Genomic DNA, 25,863 nt, shown 5'->3' with positions numbered 1-25,863 from the left:
GCTGTGCTGTGCCATCTTCCCAAAGAACTGATGGAAGGAGTGACATGAAGTTTCCTGCAATAGCAGGGCCTGCATGCTGTGACCCAGCGCATCCTCCCTAACCCTCTCATGTACTCATCCACACTCCTCATGGCTGGGGAATACTGACCCCAAAATCCGTGTCCATGCACACAGGCACTGCCAGCTCTCCAGCTACCCTTGCCTTGGGAGTCTGGGACATGGTGCAGCAGCTTGTGGGGCTTTTTGGGGGGTTGTGCATACAAACTAAAGTCACAGCTGCCGAAAGGAGGATTTTTGCTGAGCTCTGACATTTGGGTTGTGCCATAGGACTGAAGTTGCAGAGTGTCTCAGTGTAGTCACTCCTTTATTTAATTCCAAAAAAGGGTTGTGGAGCATAATTGTGGACTGGAAATAAAAACATGCCATGAAATCTGGTTATGTGTTTTTCTGACAAAGAAGGGTTGTTACAGTGATGACATCCAGCGAGCCTTCTGACTGCACATGCTGCCTCTCCCTCTGTTTAATATTTTACCAGAAATGTTGTGTTGTTCTTTCCTGATTTTTTTCCAAGTAATCAAAAGTTTTGTCTGGGCTGTCAGGAAAAAACAAACCACACTGTTTACATATTTGGTGAAGCAGAAAAGTGGATTTGTTTTGACAAGGAAATGCATCTCAAATGCTAATTATTTTTTATTTATGACCCAATGATTCTTTAAAATTATTATCTGTTCTGTAATATTTAAATACAAATCAGTCTAGGACACTCTTGTGTGCTTAGTCAGCATGGCTGTGAAAGTGAGGCACCACAGTAGCTGTTTATGGGCAATTAAACTTTTGATCCCAACCTCAAATCTCAGCAGGTAAGAGCCAGAACAGCCCAAATTCCTGCTTTTCTCCAACATTGCTGCTGCACATTAACCCTCTGCTTTCTCCAGCCAAGACTCCCATGGAGTGTGACCATCTTCCCCCTTGCCCACCTCTGTGTGTCATCTCATGAATTCACAGTTCACAGGTTTCTGGCCCTTTTTTTGGCCCCAAATTGTAATGGTAATATCCAGATCAGGCAGCGGGCACCAGGAGCTGGGAGTGGTGTTGCCCCTGTGCCAGAGCAGATCCACCCACGCTGGCAAATGCCCAGGACCTGGAGCTGCAGAATGTGCTCATACCCAGATCCAGAGAGGCAATCCTGGGCTGTACTTGGGCCAGAGTCCCTGAAGCAGAAAAGCAGCACGCAAAATACCAGGAAATATCTGCTGCTCCAGGCACAAGTGTAGTTCAGTTTATCTTCAGAGTCCTCTATGAAATGGATTGATTCCCACAAATCCCCCAGAAATCATGAAAATGCACAAATCCTCCCCATTTTAGGGATGGAGATGGTGAAGAAGAGATTTATGTGCATTTCAGAGCAGCTTTGTTAAACATTGACGGCCAATTTTCCCTTGAGTGGTTCTACCACGTCACCTTCTCAGCCCTATTTTTAGCCCCCAACTTGGGTTGTTTCAGCACAGAGGAAGGAGAAATGTCTCCCTGGACTGGGCAGGGCTGGGAATAGCTGCTCCTTTACTCTTGAGGAATAACATTGCTGCCAACAAGTGTCTGAGGGCATCCTGGGCTCTGCAGCTGCCATTGAGGCACCAACCAAGAATCACCACCGTGGAGAAACAGAGCCAACAACTGCTCTGGTTTTTCCTCCCACTTCCCAATCCTCCTGAATTCCTTTCCAGCTCATTCTTGGAGAAACCCCAGATGAGGATGCAGGTTCTCCTTAGCTTCCCATGTGTTGTTTTGAGGTTGGGCAACACCAGCTGGGTGACTGGTTTCCCATGTGTTGTTTTGAGGTTGGGCAGGGTGACTGGGAGGTGGACTGGGAGCAGTGGCATCTCCAAACCCTGGGAGTACCTCCTTGCTGCAAGGCAAGACCTTGGCACATGGATGGCATTCCTTGCTGCCAGCCAAAAAAGTCTCTTAAACACATCAAATCTCTGATTTATGAGAGCAAAATACAGCCTTGCTCCTCAGAAACTCCTGAGTGTGCAATGGGTGAATAATATGTGACTCACCCTGCAGTAAAAGTCCCAGATTAATCCCAGCCCATGCTTGACACTGATACTCCTCTGACTTTTAAGATGCATTTTCAAAGAATCCTGCAGGTTTGGAAGGTTCAGAAAGTGTCAGATGATGGATTTGGGGCGCAGAGCTTTCTTTTATAATAATCACATTATGCAGAGGTAAAACAAGACTCAAAACCATCTCAATTTAGAGTGTGTGTGGGAGAAGATGAGGAGAAAAATTAATACAGAAGTTTCTCTCTTCATCAGTGTAGATTTGATTGTAGTGGGACAATGGGAACCGAGATCATTTTCAGATCCCAATATGTGTTTATTTGATATCAGCAGTAAGGAGAAGATCAAAAGATGAAGCTGGGCAAAGAAAAATAAACACTCGGCCGTTGTTCTTCCATATTGTCCAGCAAATATTTGGAAGATGTAAATCAGACCTTTGATATCCAAATTTAGTTAAATGTGCAGTGAAATATTTTGGGAAAACACAGTGGGATTTGGCTTATCTTGCTTGGTGACAGGATTTCTAGCATATTATTTCTGACCCGAGTTGTGAATGTGTTATTTGATACCTCCTGGTTTATGGTAATGACAGAGCTGCCATGGGTCGGATTTGCTCTGACTCCCTTTTCCTTCATCTTCTCAATTCCTTTCAGTTCCTTTTATGGTCTCATGATTGCCTACAAACTGTCTGAAATTTGACCTTTATTAATGAGGTCGGAGACTTTTCCTTCTCTTGAGAACGAGATTACTAAACCTCCTAGAGCCTCTTATTGAATTCCCCTTCCATAAATCAGGTTAGGAATTGCTAGAAGTCCATCTCACCTCTTAAAACGATGATAGAGTGGAGATCATGGTGGATCAAAAGGCATTTCTGAGGGTGTTTTTAATCTTTCCCCATTTGGTTCTTGTGAAGTGTCTTAATTTCTTCCCAAATCACTCTGCTGCCATGCTTGGATGATGTTCTGTATACGTGAGGATGATGGTGAACTCACGGCTGTGAAGAAAATTAAAATTAATGGCCATGAAGACAAATTCATGGTTGAACACATGAAGAACTCATGGCCATGAAGAAAATTCATTTAAATTTAACCAACCAGTTAATTCTTGGCTTTTTGAGCTGAAGCAGAGGAAGAATTGCTGAACATGCAATGTGTTTATTGTGCATCAGTTCATTAATTTTAGGTCCCAACTTCCAAGTTTGTAGCAAATCAATGTGTTTCACTTTATATAATAGGTCATCTTGTATATTGGGGTGATGTAGGTTGGAGTGGTCCTGTTGGGTGAAGTGGTGATAGATTTTGGGGTTTTGGGAAGGGATTTTTTGCAGTATTGGCTTTGGAATATTATAAATGAAAAGAAATTACTAAAATGACAAGATGTAAAAACTTTAAAAATAGCAATAAACAAGATTTTTCCCCTGAACTTGAAGCAAATCTATTTGTGATTGCCAAAATGTACCTCCATGGTGGAATTACATCACCAGTGTGTATTTGGGGCAACATAAATCAGCTCCAATGATCCCTATTTATTGGCACTTTGGGAACTGGAGAGCACGGAGCTTCAAGGTCATCATTTGCCAAAAGCCCTTAAAACTCATGCTCTGTGTTTAAATGTCATGGCTGAGACATTTTAAGAAAAGCATGAGGTCATTTTTCATCATCTCAAGCAGCAAGTGCTCACTGACCCAGGGTTCACCCAAATTTTAAAAATCCTCACAGACATGCACTTTTAATCACAGGAATTTTGATATGCTAATTAATGCAGTCACACTTTTGAATTTTATATGTTAGTTTTGATAAAGAAACAGCATTAACACACAAACTAGACTTGGCAAGTCAAGCTCTACGTTATCTTTGTGTGATTTCCTCATGGCACCCATTCAAATGACAGATTTGAAGCTGAAGACTTAAAAGATTTGTAAATTTTAAACTGCCTTGATTATTTTTTTAAAATATTGGGCTGCAAAATTCATCCTAAACCGACCCAGATTACACACTTTTTACAAGCAGTTTAGCAAAATTAATTCCTGTATATGTAAATGGAAATGGTGTTTTTTCACCTTGTTACAAGAATTGACTTTGTACTAGTACATTTGTGCTGCTTTATCAGGGACAGAGAGCAGAAAAACAGCCATAAATTCTAAATTTCTCAGGTTTTAAAGTTTTCCCAAGTGGTATCCATTGGCCCCGTTCTTTTGGGAGCAGAGGACAAATGACTGTTTCACTGCAGAGCTCTGCCTGGATTTCTCTGGCATGAAACTCTGCAAAAAACCACAGAGTTTATAATCTGTATTCTGGAGGAGTTTGGTAGTTACAAACACAGGGATGTGAGAAAAATGCTGCTTGACTCTGTGTAACAACCACGGAAGAATTAACCATCCTCCTCCTGGATGTGTGGTTTGATACCTGCAGTGGTTTTGTGAAATGCAGATTATTTTTATAATAACATTTTTATCATGTTAATTCTGGGTGTGTTTAATTTTAGGTGTCAGCAAAAAAATTATAAACCACAGCTTTAAAATATAATATTTCTTTTATAACTGACAGGGCTATTTTTTGCTGTATATGACTCTTCTGTTTTGCTTTATAAGTGTATTTCCACGCCCACATTGAAATATATTTGGTAGCAGTTTCAATGCAGTAAATGAACCAGACTTGGAAAAAAGGGAGAGGGGTTTTGTGCTCAGTTGTTTCATATTAAATTAAGTTTGTGAGAGCTTTAAGACTTTGTTCAGATTGAAGTCTTCACTCATGGCAGGGGCTTAACTATTTCCACAGGGCATCAACACGATGCTTTTGAAAGTGCTGTCAGTAAATTCATTAGTAGTCTGGAAGTGTGATCATTTTATCTTTCAACTCTTGTTTGTATATGGTGGAATAGAGACTTTTATGTAGGGGAATTTTTTGGAACTCCTGTATATTGTGGGGATGAGCTTGAACAGCAGTGAGGTGGTTGGGGTCAGGATTTGCAAGGGAGATGAGAAAAGTCACTTTGTCTGATTTCCATCATTAATTTTTCCATGGATAATATAGATAAGATATGATCCAATAATCATACAGAGAGTTTAAGAAGAATTCCCTCTGAGATGTATTTAAAAAATAATGAGGCAGATTTCTGCCTGGTGAGCAGAAGCGTTGCCACATCCATCGGGACAAGCAGGAGAAGATACTGGACCTCGGGAAGCAGAGGGTGAGAGTGAATCCCTCTGCCAGGCTGTCCTTGGTCCAGTGGTTCCCAATTTCCATCTTCTGGTCAAAGAGCTGTTTCTCATGGGTGTTTTGCCAGGTGATGCAAACTTCTGGGAAAGTGGCCAAGGGCCTTCGTCCTTGTCATGGCATCAGGGAGGTAGAGACTGTCTGGCCCTGGAATAGGGAGAAAAGCCTGGACAAAAGATGAAGTAGTCAATGAGCTCTTGGAAAATGGTTTAAAGACTTATCTTTGTGTTTAAATGCTTTTTTGTTGTGTTTTTGCTTGTCCCGGTGGCCAGAGTCCAGGTCAGACAAAGCTCCAACTCACGGCCCAGCGGCCGCTCTGCCCACGGCAGCTGTGCCTGCTCCAGCCGTAGGTGGTTCCCTCGTCAGGAGTTGGGCACAGAGGGAATATTTTCCTCCCACATTATGTGACGTGTTGAGAATGGACAAAAGGCAGTGTGGAGAGGCCTGTGGACAGTCTGGGTTGTATTCCTGGCAGTGGAATTAGTGTTAGAAAATCCAAAGTGTAGGTAACACCACAGAACTAAAAACAGGGCATGTGGCAGCTCTCAGGTCCTTTGAGGTGGAAGGGAGGGGATATTTCTCCTCCCTGCTTAAGGCTTGGCTCATTTGACCAGTGCTAATGTTTTTACCTCTCTTATTAATTATTTAATTAATTGTAATGGGTGAAAGGAGTATTTGTATGAGGTGGCTTTGGTTGGTGCATGGTGCTCTAACAAGCTGCTGGTGGAGCTCTCCCCAAATGTGCCCTTCAGGCTCTTCACTTCTTTTCTGATGACAGCAGCCTTTCTGGGTGGGCACAGTATGAGTTTTATTTATGACACTAATTGTGAATTAGGTGTTTAACACAACAGTCATGTACAGGCATGGAAGCTGCAGCAGAAACTGTATCTTGAGCTTGTTTTTCACGCCAGCTCCCTCTGTGGATGAGGTTTATTTGCTGACACATCCTCATGTCCTTCTTCCTCGGGGTTTCCCAAATCCATCTACGAGCAGAAGGCTCAAGTTTTATGAAAACCAGTACCTACACAAAGGAGGAAGTTCCACATTTCTACTCCCATCAAGGGTAGGAAGCACAGCCTGAGCCAGGAGGTGATGGGTTGCACTCACCTGGGCCAACATACGCCTGGCCAGAGGTCAACTGCCTCTCCTTGCCTGGCTGGTGTGGGGAGAGGAAGGGGCCAGGAGGATGCAAAGCAAGCTGGGAATTCACTGCAGCACTGAGCTCTCTTTACCAATATAGGAAACCTTGGTGCACCCACATCTTGATGAGCATCTCAAGAGGTAATTGTAGATTAGAGACCAAACAGGCATTGGCTCTTCAATTTGGGGAAAAGCCTGGAGTGAGATATGGCTGAGGTTCACAAAATCATCAAAGTGATGGGGAAAAAAAGGCTCTTTAGAACTGTAACTGGCTAAGTCCTGCAATTTATATTATGGGTTATGAATTTAATAAAAGAAAAGCTTCCCTATTGTGAACTCATGGAAGTTCATTAGAGAGAATGTAGGACTCATAGTGCCAGTGGGTTCCAAAAAAAATGGGATTGGTCCCTCTTTAAACCTCTCTTGCCCATGAACTAAAGGAGCACAGAGGTGTCCCTCCATATCCCTCATCCCAAACTGGCAGGAGCTGGTGGAAAAAGGTGCCAGAACACAGAAAAGCCGTGTGGATACAGCCAGGTGTCACATGGGCAGGGCTGGGCCAGCAGTTAGGGCCAAGTGTTAGTCAGGGCTTTGGGCTCCCTTTTTCAGCAGCATTATTATTTTTGTATTAATTCCTCCCTTTCAGGGAGGCAGGAGTGACTTGATGCCCCCAAACCATCAGTCCATTGTCTGATCGATCTGACAAACAAGGTGGATGCTTTGTTTGTGATACTATTTCAGTTTTCACCAGGAGAACTAAAGATTATTTCCATGGGAAGCTCTGATGCATTGGAGTTTCTTTTTGAGGTTTGCAGCTGGAGTGGGTTTGCTTGGACAATGCTTTCACCTTGGAGGTGTGTTTCCATGGATTGTCTTCACCATGCAAGCTTTTGTTTCCCAAGCCTATCCCCATTTTTCCCTTCTGAAGATCAAATCTTAAATCTCTTAAATCCAATAGAATAACTTGGAAGAGGCTTCAGGTTTCTTCAAAGATGACCATTTGTTTGTAAACAAAAAAAAATCACCTATTGAAGGGCTTTTCTCTTAGAACAAGCCCTTTTGCCCAGATATCTAAAGTTACACGTTGTCTCTTTGATTTGGAGGAGTCTTCCAAATGGCACAATATCAACAATTCCAGTAAAATTCCTACTATTAAGTATATTTAATTCTGTCTGTGTGCTTTTGATTATGTACTGTGTACAAATAATCCACTTAATGTGATTTTATTCTAATCCTCACTCTTACTTTTCTTGCAGACTTTATCCATTGGAGTGCTTGATATTTTTGGGTTTGAAGACTATGAAAACAATAGTTTTGAACAATTCTGCATTAACTTTGCCAACGAGCGCTTGCAGCACTACTTTAACCAGCACATCTTTAAACTGGAACAGGTAAGTCCAGAAATATTTACTCTCTAATGCCAGTGAATATTGACATGACTTTGTGGCCCTGATAAAGTTCTGAAATTGTCCCTTTAATTCTGTTTTGTTAAGGAGTGTACACTAAATTATTCCAATTTAACTTCTAATTGACCGTATGACAAAGTTCCACCTGTAAAATAAAATCCAGCCAGGCATTTGCTGGTTTAAAATAAACATTTTGGCTTCCAAAAACATCATGAAGACCTTAACTACTGCTCTGTTGTCTCCTTGATATGTGCTCAATAAATGAGCAATTCCTTCCTTGCCTTTGCCTGGACATGTTGCTGTGCCATTTGGTATCACATAAAAGTTATTTTTTTGTATCTAGTGAAAAAGCCACCCCAATCTTCCAGTGGTTTTTTTGCCTTCCAATGTTGATTTGTGGGAAGGGAGGGGAAATGTCACTCTCATGTGTTCTCAGAGGTCAGGCTTGAGAGCATTATGATCTCCAATAGCCCTGGAGGTTAGGAAAGGCTGAACTTTAAGCTTTGCTTTACTTATGTTAGAACAGGGTGTTGCTTTCCAGCCTCAAATTAATGCACTTAAGAGAGACACCAAAAACACAGGCTGCAATCCAGCAGGTGACACACACAAGATGGTTTAGAGCGATGGGAGGAGGCTTCTCCATTTGTTAGCCAACAACAAGCAGAACAAGAAAACTGAAAGTTTCTTTCAACATCCATGTGTTGTTTCATGGATAGACAACTATTATTGGGCTGTACAACACAGGAAATGTGTTAGAGACTTTCAAAATGCCTTTTATTTTTTACATGACAGTCTGCATGTCCTCTCTCTAGGTGAAATCCTTCTTGGGGGAGGCCAAGGGGAACCCTCCTTATCATCATTACAGAATTAACCTAACCCTTCCCAAAAACCCTGATAGTTTTGTTTTGGGCTTCTCCAGTGTTCTCAGAGTTTGGAAAATGCAGAAGAAAAAGTTGCCTTGAGGATGTTCAAAAAACAAGTGATATAACCCTGAATAGATCACTTAGGGAGTGTTTGTTCATGACTTTGATGGTTTCTGTTTATCTCTTTGGTTTTGATTAATAAGGTAGAGCAGAGCTGCTCAAAGCCATTTAATTTCAGTTTTTTAAGTGGCCTTTGTATGTAGGTGCACCCTACTCAATAGATGCTCTAATAGTGGGATAACCTGTCTATTTCTAGAGACAGGTTTCTTTTCCCATTGTCCACCATAAAAATGCAACTTTTGATACTACCACAAAGCCAAACCAGCTGGATTTTTTATAAATGTTGCCATACCCTCCCTAGAAGAGATTCAGGGAGGGAGGATCCTTCCTAGAAGCTGGAGACAGATGATTCCTCCATGAGGTGGGGTTTCAGCAGCCTCCTCCAAGATGCCATCAGCCATGAGGGAATTCCTGTTATTGGGCTGGGATTTCTTAGTAGGTCAGTGCTCCCCCTCAAGCCTGGGGGATACACAGAGGTCCTGAGTGCAGTAATCCCTAATTCTTCTTGGAGCAGCTTCAGAGCTCATTGGCTTTCTCCTGGAAATGTGTCAGGCATGTGAAGTCAGTGTTTGCTGTATGGATGTGAGGAGCAGTTGTGGAGCCATCAAACTGCAAAGGGCCCATTCCAGCTCTTAATGCCTGAGCACGTCATCCTCCTGGATCCTGCCTGGAGCACTGTGAGCTCTGCTGCTAGAAAATTCAGACATCTTGGCATAGATTGAGTCTTTAAATACAAGTCATCTGTGCAGCTGCACGAGCACTGATCCTTGGGCGAATGAATTAGATGGTTTAACCATTTACTTTCCCTGGAATTCCAGCTGCATGTGGAGGAGTGGATTAGATGGAAAGAAAACTCAAGGACTCATATTCAGATCTTGGGTCTTCAGAATGTTCTTCGTTCCTCACTAGCCCAGAAGTTTTTTAATGATAGTCATGAGTCTACAAATGAAGACCAGGGAGTTAATATTGTGTTTCTAGGGAGCAAAATAGTTCTGTTACTTCAAAATGTGAATTTATCTGAGGTATTTGTAACTTTATAAGGGTTTCTCTCATGTCTTGGTGATAGGGACCTGAAATGGATAGATCCTTCTCTGAATCCTCAGGTCTCCAAAGCTTGCAGGAGGCCAAAGAGAGATTGCTGAGATACCCAGACACCTCTGCCAAAGAAATAAGTGGCAAAATTAAATAGTCACTGAGGATTTTTCTTGAAATCGTAATAGAATTTGTCTGCCAGAGCTGCATTTAGCCATGATGGAATTGTTGCCATGACATGTTGTTGATGTTACGGAAACCAAAATATCCACCACTGTCCTCTGGGAGAACCATGGGATTATCTTAAATTTTATTCTCTTTTTTTTTCCATGGTGAAATCTAATACAATGTGTCTGGTGAATCTTTTTTTAAACCTTCTGTCTGAAGATGGCACTATTTCCAGTGGTTTGCAAACAACCACTGAGGCATCCTTGATCTGCAGCCTGGTATCTCCCAAAAATACAGCAGCTCTTCAGTTTGGGGTTTTTTAGGGCATTGTGCTAAATAATTGCTGCAGATGAAGTTTGGAAGTATAGTTTGGAGGTCACCAGTACCATACCACTATGATCTGAGTTTCCTCCAAGTTTACCGGTCATTGGCAGTTTAAGGGCCAGGAGTACAAGTTTTTATTTCTTTATGTATCCCATTCTCCAAACTTTGTCATCTTTGTCCTCACTGATCTTCCCCCATCCCTACCGAGGCTTATCTGGTTCTCTCCACCTCACCCACCTTTCCCTGTTTCAGCTGATGCTTTGCAAAGGTTGAGGACTCATCCTGTAGCTTTCCATCCCACAGGTCTTCCTATTGAAGTTCTTTTCTACCTCTTTTTCCAGCTTTTGCTTACCTACCAAACTCCAGTTTCAAGGGCATGTTTTTATTGTTTAAAAAAATCCATAAATAACCAAGGTAGAGGCTGAAAAAATGACAGAATTTGGAGTACATTCAATTGGCAGGAGCTCAGGTGTTCAGTGGAGCCTATTTTCTGGTGGAGTCCCTGATGAACTTGGTGTCCCAGCCAGTAAATCTCAGCCTGCTCAGACTGAAAAACTGAATTTCATCAGGATAATTCATCCTATGGAATATTTCCTCAGCATCCTATGGAATGTTTCCTCAGCCAAATATTTACAAAACTCTGTAAATATTCAGGGAGGTGTGTAGGGTTTACTGGTCCTGTGCAATAGGTGGAGGAATCCAATAGTCTGGACTAAATCATAGTGGTGTTTGGTTGGAGGTGTGATTTGATGGTCTTGGAGGTCTGGTCACTACCTCAAACCACCTCTGAATTAATCTCATGATTTTGAGGAGCAGCAACCCCCAGGAACATGACACTCTAAAATGAGTTTAGATATCTTACCTAAATATTACATTTAGAATTTAATGTGGGAGTTAATTAATTTTAAAAGTATCAATCTAAAATATTTAAATTTAAAATAAATTATGAAAAAAGGTCTCTCTCCTACTGCTTGGAACACTCTTCCTTTCCTTCCAGCTAGGGATTTTTCTATGTCTCATCACTGGTTAGGCGTTAACGCCTCTTTATTGCCTCTGAAGACAAAAGCCAACCATCAGAAGTCAGGCATTGAGTCCTGGGAGGCTCAATTCAAATTTCTGTTTTCCTTGGAGATGGAAGAGTGGCTGCCCTCTGAGAAATGTTGGCCAGCTGTGGGCCACATGACCCGTGGAGAAAGAACAAGCTGCACAAGTTATTGATTTATTATTTGGCAGGATGCCATCGAATGTAACTCATGTTTGGGAGAAGGGGAAGATGCTTAGAGCACATAAATTATTCTAATAAAAATCAGGATGCTGAGAACTGTTTAAATGGTATCTGCAGGGCAGGAAGATTTCAAAGCACATCAGTGAAATGAAGGACAACTCTGACCAAGCTGTGCCAGGGTGGGTTTGGCTTGGACATCAGGAGGAATTTCTTCATGGAAAGGGTGGTCAGGCACTGGAACTGCCCAGGAGGTGGTGGAACCGCCATCCCTGGAGGTGTACAAGGCACACCTGGATATGTCACTCAGTGCTCTGGGCTGGTGATCAGGCGCAAGTTGAACTCAATGGTCTGAGTTTTCCAAGCTCAGTGATTCTGGGATCCCTTGTCAGTCCCCCAGAGCTTTGTCTTCTGTCCTTCCAGCATCCTTGAGTCCATGGATGCTGCATGGCTGGGACTGGAGGGCTTCATTTGCCGCCCACTTGTATCTGGGTTTCTCCAGATGGTGAGCAGTAAATATATAAACATAATATATAATGTGTGACCTGTAATAGGATATATCCTAATCTCTTATATTATTTACATATCCTCTGATACCATAAAGTAGATTGAGTTGGAAGGGACCTAAAAGATCATCCAGCTACAGCTCTCCTCATATGGAATTTCTTAACTTTTAATTTATCCCTGATGCAGAGAAGTGCTGCATCTGGCAAGCCCATCCCTCATCCCATGCTCCTTGCTGTAACTCTCCAAGTCACAGGTGCTTGCTCCCAGTGCCCTTATCCCTCTCCCAAGTCACCATGATCCCTTGAGCTTTTTTCCTCTCCTCTGAGCTCTTTTTCCAGGCAGATGATGTTTTCTGCTGATTGTGGTTCCTACTCAGATGTATTGGCTAAATAAATGCACAGACTGTGCCAGGGATAAAAAATTTTTATTTAATAATGGTACAAGAAGGGTTTGGAGTGCCAGGACAAGGGGGAATGGCTTCCCACTGCCAGAGGGCAGGGTCAGATGGAATATTGGGAAGAAACTCTTCCCTGTGAGGGTGGTGAGGCCCTGGCACAGATTGCCCAGAGCAGCTGTGGCTGCCCCATCCCTGGAGGTGTTCAAGGCCAGGTCAGACAGGGCTTGGAGCAACGTGGGACAGTGGAAGGTGTCCACAAGATCTTGAAAACAGAAGATCTTTAAGGTCTCTTCCAGCCCAACCATTCTGTGTTTCTGATGGTGGATTTTCATAGGACAGAGTTGTGCAATGTGACTCTCCTCTTAAGCAAGATGATGAGCGGGAAATCTTTAAAAGCCTCTGAAATACTTCAACCAACCTAAAAATGGTCTTATTGTGGCAGGACTGGAATCAGGAGTGTGTTAATTGACACAAGTGTGGAGTGGGACTGGAAGAGGGAGGAGATGTTCAGCCTCAAAATCAGTCTGGTGCTCACTGTGACCACTGTGGAGGTTCCTTCTCTGATTTCCTAACTCCCATCCATCTTTCAAGGTGCTGACAGATGCAGATACAGATATTTCTTTCCTCTTTTATTTTGATCACAAGAAATTAAAAGAATTGGTCCCCCAGCAGATCACACAGCCATGTTAAGCTCATGCTTCTCCTGGCTGTGTAAGGGCAGCTTGGGAAGGAGATGTTTCTGCAGAGGGAGCCCATGGGATCATGGCAATGTGTGTGCTGCCGGCTGAACCTTGCAAACCCAATTCTCCCTATTTTGAGAGCAAAATATAATTTATGATTGAAACTCTGTTGCCACTGAAGTTCGGGGAGCTGATTTGAGTTTAGAGACGGATGGTTTGGAGCTGGCTCATGATTTTCAGGGCTGAACCTGCTGGTTTAAAACCCTTTCATGGTAGAGAGTCCAAATTCCAATAAATTCAAATATGCTTATGTACAGCAGGGGCGAGATTATCAGTGGGTGAAACATCAGAATAAAACCAAATTCACGTGGCATTTGATGAGGAGCTGATTAAATAGTCACCTGGAAGGAGAGAGAACTTTGGCTTCAAGGGGAGGCTCCTCAGCTCCCCTGCACTGCCTCATGTTGTCCCAGACAAAGGGGGCCTTAAAAACCTGTTTATAGCTCATGTATCCATAGAGAATGTGCTTCAGTATTTATAGTTGTTGTGTCTGTGAGCACATGGTTAAAAAACATATGTGTTATATATTTATATTTATGTCTATGTCTATAAATTCCTTTTCTACTGAAATTGAGAACAAACATAAAAATCCTCATTCCTAAATGAAACCATCAGCCTCAGCATCTTTTCCTGGAGGGATGTCGGGAACTCGAGGCATCCACCCCGTCTGCAGCACAAGCAGACTGAGGAGCAGACATTGTTCTCAATCATTTAGAACCTTTCCACATCCCATGGATTTATCATATCAAACTAATTTTAATCATCAGTTTGTGCTAGGATGATTCTGCTGGGCCTGGCCCACACTGCCCATTTGCTGAACAAGTAATTAATCCTCCATGGGATGGGTTCATGCCTGGATGGAAGAATCCTTAGGGGAGAGATTCTCCCACACCTTGTTGCCATTTCCAACTGTGGACAAATTTTTCCAAGCTCCCCAGGATGGATTTTAGGATGGAAATGTGTCCATACATAGCCAGAAAAGAGCCTTTTTAAAGTTTAGCTCCTTTAGTTTTTCGTTTAACAACAACCCTTTTTAACATACGATACAAAAATATTTGGGGATTATTTTAAACAGGGGAGTTGAGCTAGGAATGGAGAGAGATGTGGAAGGGGCGTCAATTCCTTGTTTCTCACTTTGCAAAGAAGCTGAAGCTGAAGCAGATGGTGTTCAAGGCAAGAAGAGAAGAATTTCACACCCTTCTGTTTAGTCGGGAATTTTGATGCCAAATATATACATTTAGACATCCAAAAGTAGCTGCCTGTTGATCGTATGGCTCTGGATTTACACGAGTTTTTATGACAGGAGCTCTATGGGAAATGTTCCCACATGGAGTTACGCTGGGATAAGGGATTTTTCAGTTGATTTCTCACTTTAATCTGGGAATTTTCATTGTGTAAACAAGGTTTTCCTATGCCTCAGTAGGGAAAGGCTGGAGCAGAAAAACTCTTGGATCTGGTCTAGCTCTGCCTGGTGGGAGGAGGTGAATGAGCTTCTGCTGCTCTTGGGGGTTGTGAATCTTATTTTTGGGGCTGTTTCTCAGTTCTCACTGTGACTAATGGCAATATCCCTGTGGGATAAGACATCTGCCTCCAGGGCACTGAAACACTGAGGGATTTTCAGGGCTTTTGGCTTGCAGGATGTGTGGATGAATGCCCAAAGCCCTCCAGACCTCTTTAAATCATGGGAAAATTTGTATCTTTGATATCCCATGATAGGGCAACAAATTTCACATATCATGGTAAAACCTTTATCTTTAGGAGGAACTTTTCACTACCTTTTGATTTGAACTTCCTAAACCCTGAGTTTTGTGCTTTTAGACAGATGGGGAATTTATTATGGTTTTAATTTATTTTTATCACATCTCCTGTTTCATTTAATCTGCATTTCCTCTCCTCTGAAGCTTTTCAAGCCCCTTGTCCCTCTCTCCCCATCTCTGAACTTTGCCACATGATTTTGGGGAGCAGCAGCACCCAGGGACCATGTTACTCCAAAGAGAGTTTAGATACTTTATTCAGATATCATATTTATCACCATGTCTACATAAGTGTACCATGTCTACATAAGTGTGAGTTTTAAAATCATGTGTAACTTTTTCTCCCCTAACTGCTTTTTAGCATTTGGGTTTATTTACTGAGCCTGTGGCTGGATACAGAGTAATTGATGATCATATGTAAAGACATTTCCCAGCATCTTCCAAGATTTTGTTGGGCTTGTGGGTGTTTTATCCCACTCAGGATAAAGAAATCTTTAATTCCACCCTGGATTAGAGTGTTTTGGTTTGGTTTAGCACCGAAATAAAGTCCTGATAACAGAACTGGTCCAATGCTTCTGTAGAGATAACAGGACTTGGTTCTCAACAACTCCAACTATAAAATTACAGGATATTTCTGTTCCTGGCAGGAGGGTTGCCATCAGGGCTTGCAGCCCAGTTGGGAAGGTTTTCCTTATGCTCAGCATGTGTGTTTTAATTTTAAATTCATTATTCTGTGCCCTGGGCAGCGTTCATGCTCTGGGTCAGTGTAGGCAGGCAGAGGTTCCCTTTAACAGAGCTTTAACAGTGCCCCCTTTCCTAGAGTTTCAGTAATTTTCCCACTTTAAAATGTTGTATATTCTGCTCCATTCTGGTTGTTTGGTACCCCAGATTTTACATGCTGCTTTGCCTCAGCTAACACTGCATGGGAGTAGAGATTTGCTCTTATATTCCATGTGCATTTCAAAGTCTCCATGCCCATTTTATATCTTTTTTTAATATATTTGAACATCATAAACTGTGTTTTACTCAGATCCCTTCAGTGAGCCCATGCTGACATAGTGCCAATGTCTCTCTCCATGCTTAGGGCAGCAAAGCTGTTTCTGAATTCCCACTTGGGAAGCAGGAATCCCCTCATGGAGTCCATAGAGGTCACCTGGAGAACAATCTGTAGCATCTCTCCCAATAATTAAATGAAAATAAGGAGCTGCTGGACTCTAAAAGAAAACCCCAATGTCTTTTTTCAGTTCTTTGCTCCATTTCTTTTGCCAAGTCTGGGAGCTCAGTGCTCTTCTCTCCAGTGAACTTGCATTGCTCCACTTTCCAGCAGACCAGGTTTCAGGTGTCCAGGGATGGGAGGAGTAAATCTCACATTTTTATTGCAATTAAGGATGCCAAAAAAGGGGCTCTGTGGACTTCACTGCACTAGAAACTTTTGCATAGTGGTAATGTCAACAATTTGCTTCCTAATGTAAAAATGATCTTCCAGGAATAGGGCATTTGAATGTACCCCTAAACATAACTTAGTTTTAAATCAAGCTATAAATTTAAGCTGATTTTTAATTAACCTCCAGCTTGAGGTCTTTCTCTTTGAATGAAAGTGTTCCCTGTTGTTTTTGTCTTGTTAAATGAAAGCATCATGTTGTTTGAATGGAATTCCCAAATATTCCAGTGCTCCAGGACCCTGCATCCATCAAAGGATGGCTTTGTTGTCATGCTCAGAGATGAAGGAATATTTTGGAGGTAGCTTTTCAGGATATCTCCTGAATTCTGCAGGAAGACGGTCATTAGAAGACAGATATAGAAATCACATGGAATATTAACAACTGCAATTTAATTAAGTTTAATAGACAGCAGTGATTTTATTCTATAGCTTCTGTCTTTCCATGAACAATCTGCAGGGTGTTCTGCAGAGCAGCAAATACCCCAGAAATTACAACCATAATCCCAAAGCCATGGTTGTATCTCTTGAGCTCAGATCCTGAAGGCAACCAAACAAGGAACTGGAAAAATGCTAGGAAAAAAAGGAATAAGGGGAACCTATTTCCATTTAAGCTTTGGAATAGTTGCTCTGGAATAGTTCCTGCTGCCTGTCTTGAAATGAGAGTAAATCTCTGAATTATTGTGGAAAAGGTTGTTTGTTGAGGATTTGAATCCCTCTTCTCATTTGGCCAGAGCAGGAACAGGTTGTGTTGGGGATGGGAGGGAAGGAAGAGCCCCAGAGCCTGGGAGTGAGAGTTTCTGACCCAGCCCAGAGGAAAAGAAAGGAGCAGAGGAGGGAGAATTAGCCAAAATCCTGCAGCTGAAGGAAACTATGCCAGGAGGGACCTGATGACCATCAGATCTGTGGAACAGCTGAAAACAAGACCAGAGAAGTAGAGACCTTGAGCTCTGGTATTTTTTGGTCATTTACTAGACTATTAAAAAAAAAAAACTCCATATCTGGCATTGCTGATTAGTGCTTTTGCACTGATCTCAGCAGCAGTATAAATTTTTAGTGTGGCCAGAGGAGTTTCACAGCACATTTGCTGTGCAGCTGCTGAATGTCCCATGTGGAATTATGGATATCTAGAGGCCTTCTAGAGCAGAGCAATGGTTTCTCAGCTTAGATGTGTGCAGACATAAAACTCTACATGATTTATGGGTTTTTGGGGGGCAAAAAATGTAAAGACCCCAACAAGTACTTCAACAAAGAGTCGGGATAATAAATATATAAGTCTGGTAACACCCTCCTGTCACCACTGAAATAATGCTGCTCTTGGCTCATCACACCAAGGTTTTATTGCTCTCTGCATGCTCCTGACCAGGCTTGAGCTGGCAAAGCTGGGCCTAATGGACCCTGCACTGCATTGAGGGCTGCTGGAAGCAGGCAGCTGATGGATGGTGCTGACTCCCAGTGACTCTCAGGGAAATCCCTCAGGAGCAGCTCCTGCCTGCTCTGAAATACACAGCCTGTGATTGCTGGGTAGAAGCTTTTTCCTGCCTTGCAAAATGCCACGACTTTTAATCAAATCTGTGATTTTTGGATTGCCTGTAATTCAGCAGGGCTTTGAGAATGTTGTTGTGAGGTTCTGCTGTGTCCTGCTTGCTCGGCAAGAATTGAAGGTAAAAGATTAAAAAGTAAAAGGAGAAAACAAAATTCACGATGCAGAGTCATTCCTTATTTTCAGGAGCTTTTTCCCCCAGTGGGATGTTGTATATTTTGAATCCCAAAGGCTTTAGGGATATTAAAAACTCCTTCTAAGGCAGCACACATCTGTATTTGTCTGTACTGTTGTTGTAAGATTATACAATGTCTCCAGTAGTGAATTCAAGACCTTCTAGGGCTAGTTTTAGCAAAAATTTCCTTGTGAAATGTCTCAAAGCTCTTCAGACTCTTTATTTCTAAGAATATCTGTGGAGTTCATGTTAATTTTGGATGAGGATGTACATACTTTTTTCTAAGTTGTTTACTCATATTAAAAATAAAGGCAGAGGCACCAATAATAATGAATCTGATTATTATTAAAAGATGCATCCTATTAGGATTTTTTCCTTTTTATCTTCAATTCTGCCATCAAAATGACCTGTGATAGAGAAGTAAAAAGGCAGCTGGATCAGTAGGACTTTGGAGTAAGGTGCATGGTCCAATATCTATTTAGACAGTGAGTCACAAGTCCTCAAATGTGATTAAAATTATGATTTTCAAACTCTACTTTCATTTTGATACCCTAAAATAATTTCTGCATAAGACTTCTTGAAGTATTCCAGTTGCAAATATGTCTCAGAGGGGATAACCTTTATAGGAGAGCAAGGGTTAGAACTATTTTGGTGGAAAATGAAAAGCTTTTTTGGCCTCAGCTTGAATTTCAGGGCAGATCCTCACATTTCCTGTAGAGGGTGGTGGTTCTGCTGGTGCTGGAGCTGTGACTTTGTATAACTGGAGGTCTCTTTGTTATCTCATGTAGCACTGGCCATTAATAGTGGGACATATGGAAGAGCAGAGCCCAGGGAAGCAGGAAAGGGAGGTTTTACTGCTTTTTCTGTAATTAATGTGTTGTACCACCATTTCTTTCCAGCAACTGAATACTAAATATTAATTGATGCAAATTGTGTGACACTTTGACGGGTGGGATGTTCCACACGCCCCAGCCACATGCACTGGGAACCCCAAAACACCCCAGACCCCAAAGTGTGGGAAGCAGGAGAATCTGCCCTTCTGCCCCATGCAGGTGAGACCCCACCTGCAGAGCTGCCTCCAGCCATGGGATCCAGCATCAGAAAGATGCAGAGCTCCTGGAGAGAGTCCAGAGGAGGCCATGGAGATGCTCTGAGGGTGGAGCCCCTCTGCTCTGGAGCCAGGCTGGGAGAGCTGGGGGTGCTCACCTGGAGCAGAGAAGGCTCCAGGGAGAGCTCAGAGTCCCTGGCAGGGCCTGAAGGGGCTCCAGGAGAGCTGGAGAGGGACTGGGGACAAGGGATGGAGTGACAGGACACAGGGAATGGCTCCCACTGCCAGAGGGCAGGGATGGATGGGATACTGGGGAGGAATTGCTCCCTATATGTCACTCTAGGACACGAAATAACACAACATGGACACATACTGTTCTCAAGGTAAAAAGGGGAACTTTATTTTCTGACTCTAACATTTATAGATTTCCAAAAGAGACAGTGGATTGGAGGGTGAAAGTGCCACCTCTCCAATGACACTGGACAAACCAGCAGTCCATCCAATTTCTCCTCCTCCATAAAAGAATGCAAAACAATAAGTTATTTACAGAAAGTGCGTGAGAAAGTTCATTACAAGAATGTAAACATCAGAAGGCTTAGAAAATCTTAAAAATTCAGGGAGACACCTGTGAGGGTGGTGAGGCCTTGGCACAGGTTGCCCAGAGAAGCTGTGGCTGCCCCATCCCTGCAAGTGTTCCAGGCCAGGTTGGATGAGCTTGGAGCAAGCTGAGCCAGTGGAAGGGGTTGCTGCCCATGGCAGGGGGTGGAACAAGAAGAGCTTTAAGATCTCTTCCAGCCCAAACTGTGCTTTGATTTAGAAGCAATCCAGGAAAAGGAAAGGGGGAGTCCACACACACTGGATGTCCTTGGCAGGCTTGGAATCCTGCACAGCCACCCCATGTCCGAACAAATGTCTGGTGCATCTGAAATTGGGAAATGCTCTGTGGTTCACTTTGTTTCAGGTTGTTCCAGAGGTTCTTTATCCTTTTTTTGGAATCACAGAAAGCACTGATGGAATATTTACGGGAGAGATGTCCGTTTTGATAAATGGTGTATCAGTTTCCACAAAACCCCTTGGATTTTGTCTTTTATTTTTGCTTGCACCAAATCATCATTATGTCATCCGTGGGTTGTTTTTTTTTTTTTTTAGGAGGAATATAGAGCAGAAGGAATTAGCTGGCACAACATTGACTACATAGACAACTCCAGCTGCATCAACCTGATCAGCAAGAAGCCAACAGGGCTGCTCCATCTGCTGGATGAGGAAAGCAAGTGAGTAGGAAAATGCTGGCTTTGGAAATGAGATTTGTTTTTCAGTTAAAATATGTTTATCCTTCAGTTTTCTGAAAAAAACCCAACTTCCCAGAAAGGTGCTAATAGCTCGCTGGGCTGATTGGTGTTTCTAGTGTTGTTTTTGAGGTGGCAACACACAGAGTGGAGAATCAGCCAGCTGAGCTAAAAGCCTTAAAAAATAATAATTAAAATTCCTTTCAAGAATTTCTTCCATTAAAGGCAAGGGAAAAGGCTTCCTTTGCTTCTCTCTTCATTTCTTTCCCTGTCTCTTGGGGTGTGACAATGTGAAGGTGCTGAACCCAAGTACATGAGTTCAAGCAGGATGTGTAGGTGCTGTTATTGAGATATAAGGTGGATTTATCAATTTACTGATAAAAATTGAACCAGAGTGAAGTGAGGGCAATTGTCCATAGGGGCTGCATTTCCACAGGGTTTCATGGGCATCAAGGACTTAGCTCAGATTTGCATCCTTGATTGCATCCATCTGTCTCAGGAGAAGTTCTTGGGGGAACGTGTGGCTTCTGAGGCTGCCTTGGTGTGGAAACTTTGGAGCAGAACAGTTCTCCCATTGGATGCTTGTGCCAGTTTCTTCCATGTAAAAGGCAGGGAAAGTCCAGGTGGTTTTTGCTGAGGTCACCTCAGATCCGCGTGGCCAGGGGCACGAGGTCTTCTCCCACCATTTACCTCGCAGGTTACTCCCCCACTTCTTGTCTCGTTGACAAGAGACCAACAGTGATGCTTTCCCAGTCATATTGTACTGGGATAAAACAACTTAAATGGGGTAAAGTTGTGAAATTCATCCCCATGCTGCAGATTGCCATGAAGTTTGAGGATGGAGGGTTGGCTTTCTCTTACCAAGAGTCTCTGCTGAGGCAGACACACAAGTGGAAGCTCAGAAGGTCTCTGTTTTCCCTTTCATGGACATGAAAGAAGTGGAAAAGTTTTCCTGTTAGGTTTGCAGCTTCTTCCTTTCAATTCTCTCCACTCAGTTTTCCTCAAGCCACAAACCAGACGCTGCTGGACAAATTCAAGCGTCAACACGAAGGGAGCTCCTACATTGAATTCCCAGCAGTGATGGAGCCAGCTTTCATCATCAAACACTACGCGGGCAAAGTGAAGTACGGAGTCAAGGTCTGTCACCCAGCTGTTCCCCAGCAGTTGCTTTCATTTAAATCTGGGATTGGGAAGGAAAGCCCCAGAGGCTCCACAGAGATGTTTGGAGAGGACTTGGCCCAAGAAGATGGGAGGGTCAGGAGTGAAGTGTTTGGGGAAATGGAAAGGTAGTAGGGACAGGGTCTTCTTGTTCTCCTTCACGTGGGCATTTCGGGAAGAATTTAGGGAAGTGCAGTGAGTTGAGTGCTACACCCCAACAATGAGTTGAAATTGGGTGGCCTTTCTGGACTTGGTTTGTGTAGAAAACCCAGTGTTTTCCTCATCATTAGCCACTTTTAATACAGGTTATGTGTGCTTGGGTCTCCACATCCCACTGTTACATGTGCTTTCTGGAATCCTATGTGAATTATTCCAAAGTTGACCCCATTTCCATTCATGCCAGTTATTAGCAGAAGGAATTCTGGTGTGAGAAATAGCCTTGGGATTTGCAACTGCAAATCTCTCATCCCGTTTCTGATGCAAAAAATGCACATGATTAGCATCAGAGATGATGATCATAAAGATCTGGTATGGGATCAGGAGAGAAAAAAGAAACAGGATTCAATAATTGTGCTGGCCCAGAGATATCTGAGAAGATCCTACCTGTAGTATCATGTGGGTGTTGTTTATTTTCCTCTTTCCTCCTCCTCCTCCTTCCCTAGGATTTCCGGGAGAAGAACACGGATCACATGCGGCCGGACATCGTGGCGCTGCTGCGGAGCAGCCGGAACGCCTTTATCTGTGGGATGATCGGGATTGATCCCGTGGCTGTGTTCCGCTGGGCCGTCCTGAGGGCCTTCTTCAGGGCCATGGTCGCCTTCAGGGAGGCTGGGAAACGATACGTGGAGAAGAAAACTGGTATGTGTGCCCATCACCTGGGCCTGGAGCCTGGTTTTCACCAGCAATTTGGGTCTAATGTTTTAGTACCCTAAGTAGCCTGACTCATCAAACCTAGTTTTGAACCTATTAGAAAATGTGCTGAATTAACAGGTAGATTTTTTGCAGAAGTCACATTTAAAGGTACATTTGGATTTTAACGTATCATAAGGAAATATTTTCATTTTACTGCTTTAATTTTTCATTTTTGTAGGATGCATGGATAGAAAAACACAAGTCATTCAAACAGAGATATACAAATTATCCAGCAAAAAAGGCGAATTATTTTTGTAATAATTCTTGAACTGTTAGTTACATCTGAAAACAAAAAAAGGCAATCAATCTTCCTATGATTTTCCAAGCTGTTCACCCTTTCAGCTGCAGGAGACCATGTCTCTTGTCTAGCAAAATTCATGGCTTTGCAGTCATCCAGAACCACGGATCACAGGGGCATTAAATTAAAGGAAAGTGATGGTGCATCATCATGCTGTGGCAGGCAAGACCTGGCTGTGCTTTTAGACCATTTCTCGGCGTAAAGCAATTTCGGGAAGACGGGTACAAGCTATTACTGTTCATTTCTGGGCACAAGAGGGCTTGAAATCCGTGATGGAATTAGAGCCTCAGCAGGGAAAATGTCAACTGGGTTAAAATTAAAGGCAGAGCTGCACCATGAATTACTTTGTAATCAGTGAGGTTTGCATCGTGGAGAGTGAGGGAGCCTGGGACAAGGAGCATAGGGAGGCAACTGTTCAAGCAGAAAGAATCAGTTTTTGGGAGCAAATCCCAGGAAGAGCAGCAGGCAAAAAAATCAACTTTCAGGTCTTGAGGTTCTTCCTCTGACACCTCCTGAATGTGGTGTAAGAGAAGAGCTGATTCTCATGAGCCTGGGTCTGTCTGGCACATCAAGGCAGCATTTTTGGACAGAGTAAGCAAAGAGGGAGATGGCAGAGATGTTTGTCTTTGGGAGAAAGGCCACTCCAAAGAGGTGGCTTCCAAAATCCATCTTTGCATTTTCATCTTGCGTAAACCCCAGGCTAAACTCAAAGGAGATAATCCAGAATATTAAAAAAATCATTCAATCTCAGGAAGTAAGAGCTGATTTCAAGCCCTGCTTCGCTTTCTGTGTCTCTGGCAGCTGGTCCTGCACACTGCTGTGCTCATCTCCTTGCTCCTGCTTTTCAGGCCAGAGTTTGTAGCAGTAACTTGCTTATGTCTCTCTTTCTATATATATCTGTATCAATATATAGATATGATTATAGATACAGATATATATGTAACCAGGAGGTCTTGAGACAATTCTGAGACTCAATTCTTGTATCACCTTCTCTTTCCATACCAAAATTAACTAATACATGGTGATGGCTGAATTTCTAAACCTTCTCATGGTGCTGCTCAAATATCTGTCCATGTCCTTTAGCCTGTATTCAAATGGAATTGTGCTTTGTACCCTCTGGGCTTTGAGTCAAAGAAAAAACAAACCCCTCTGAAAGCTGGATGAGGTTTATCTTGAACTTATGAACAATCCTCAGATTATTTATACCCTAAATTTTTATGTGCATCAAGTTGGGAAAAAGTCATGAGAAAGTCTCCATTATACAGGCAACACTACTAGGAGGTGATTACCTAAATCTAAATTCCATACTGAGGTACACCTTATCTGTGGGAAAAACTTAACCTACAAGCAGTGGCAGAGCTGGGATCACTGTCCTTGCCCTCTTTGGAGAGCTTCCCACCATGTCCAAGCATGACCATCCAGGTTGGACAGGCCTTGGAGCAACCCTTAGTGTAAGGTGTCCCTGCCCTTGGCAGGAGGTGGGACTGGATGATTTTTAAGGTCCCTTCCAACTCAAAACCGTTCTGGGATTCTGAATTTGCCTAGGTCACACTTAGCAAGGTGAGATCCGTAGCAGGGTTTAATTGTGTTTTTGCTGGTGTGACCTTACACCCATCCCCTGTTCCATTGTCCTCCTCCAAAACCCTGTCACCAGAGCAGGTGGCTGTGGAAGGGGCAGACGTAGGCAGAAGGCTCAGCCGGTGTCAGGACAGCGTGATGGGCTGGTGTAACATGATACATCCACTGCCAGGTGCTGCAATTCCCTTCCCTTCTCCAAAATAATGCAGAAAACCCCCAAATTGATGCTTTGCCTCTATGGCAGAAAACATTTGTGAGTTATCAAAGTATCACTAAAATTCTCCCATCTTGATAGATAGAAACAAAGAACCAAAGGCAGCACATGTTTGATGTTTATTTTGTTTTTTATCAAACCTTGATGGCTTTAATTAGCCTGATCTGAGCATCTGCCTGCCCACAGATGTGGAGCTGCTGACAAAATGATGATAGAGTAAGAAAAGGCTCTTACACAGTCATCCACATGTACACACTTAATATTTGTAGTGATATTTTTTCAAGACGTGCTGCCTGTTCTTGGTTTCTGAGGTCCTTTCCCATCCATCAGGCAGGTGAAGTGAGGGAGCAGGGAAATATCCAAAACTTGCTTCTTTTAATTAAAGGCTCTTTGCATTCTTTGTCTGAACCTCAGCTGGATCTCTCATGCTTTTATGCTTGCAATACCCAACAGGGTTTTTCCAGAAAAATCCCTGGCTGATGTCTAAGCAGCTCTACAAAATTTTGCTCTGCTTCCTTTCCACATCATCCTTTTGGTTGTCTCCTCCGTGCCAAGCAGATGCTTCTGGAAGGATAATCAGCTTTTTTTTTTTCTTGCTGGCTTTGGGGACTCTTCTTTTATTGTGCTCCTGATGCCCTCCTAGTGCAGCTTTTGGTGATTGTGTGATTGTCCTCTTCAACTTGAAGGTGAAGAGCAGCAAAGTGGTGGCACTGTGAATTTTCTTTGGTACCTTTGTGTTTCTGCCTGAGTGATGCTTCTTAGGGTGCTGCCAGCGCTGCTTGAATGAAAGATGCCAGGATCAGGCGAGCTGCACTTAAGCTGAAGGGTGGAACTCTTCAATAATTTGATTTTTAATTCTTTTTATTACTAAGTTTATCAAAGAGAATTGAAATGGTCCAATAGAACTGCGTGTTAGAACTGGATTTGTTTGTGAACTTGGATTAAAGGAACACTGTCAAGCTTTTAAGGAAAGAAAATTGGCTGATTGGCTTTTTTGCTGTCCTCAATACTCATTTATTATGCAAAACTCTCTAATTCATAGCAAAAACTTAATGGAAAAAATGGTGCTATTCATACAAACTTGGTTTTGCTGCACGTAAATCCTTGCTCTGATGAAGGTTTTGTGGCCTTGAAGCTGTGCCTGTCCTTGATGGGCCCTGCAGTTGGATTTAGCCAACAAGGGTTGCTCCTTGGTAATTCCTGCTTAAAAATAATCCCACTGGCTTCTGCAGATTTATTCCTGAAGCTGATCACCAAAAAAA

General features: G+C 42.8%; 1 protein-coding gene across 1 annotated transcript in view; it reads left to right on the top strand.

The window, feature by feature from the left end:
* The window catches only part of MYO9A (myosin IXA), a 146,350-nt gene that overhangs the window by 73,216 nt on the left and 47,271 nt on the right, over window positions 1-25,863 (top strand). Inside the window, 4 exon segments of the mRNA XM_031061006.1 lie at window positions 7,675-7,809; window positions 20,305-20,426; window positions 21,437-21,578; window positions 22,262-22,457. Coding sequence (XP_030916866.1) covers window positions 7,675-7,809; window positions 20,305-20,426; window positions 21,437-21,578; window positions 22,262-22,457 — 595 coding nt within the window.

This window comes from Geospiza fortis, unplaced genomic scaffold, assembly GCF_000277835.1.
Source record: "Geospiza fortis unplaced genomic scaffold, GeoFor_1.0 scaffold317, whole genome shotgun sequence".
NCBI classification, from domain to species: Eukaryota; Metazoa; Chordata; class Aves; order Passeriformes; family Thraupidae; genus Geospiza; species Geospiza fortis.
This window is presented reverse-complemented; position numbering and strand designations above follow the sequence as displayed.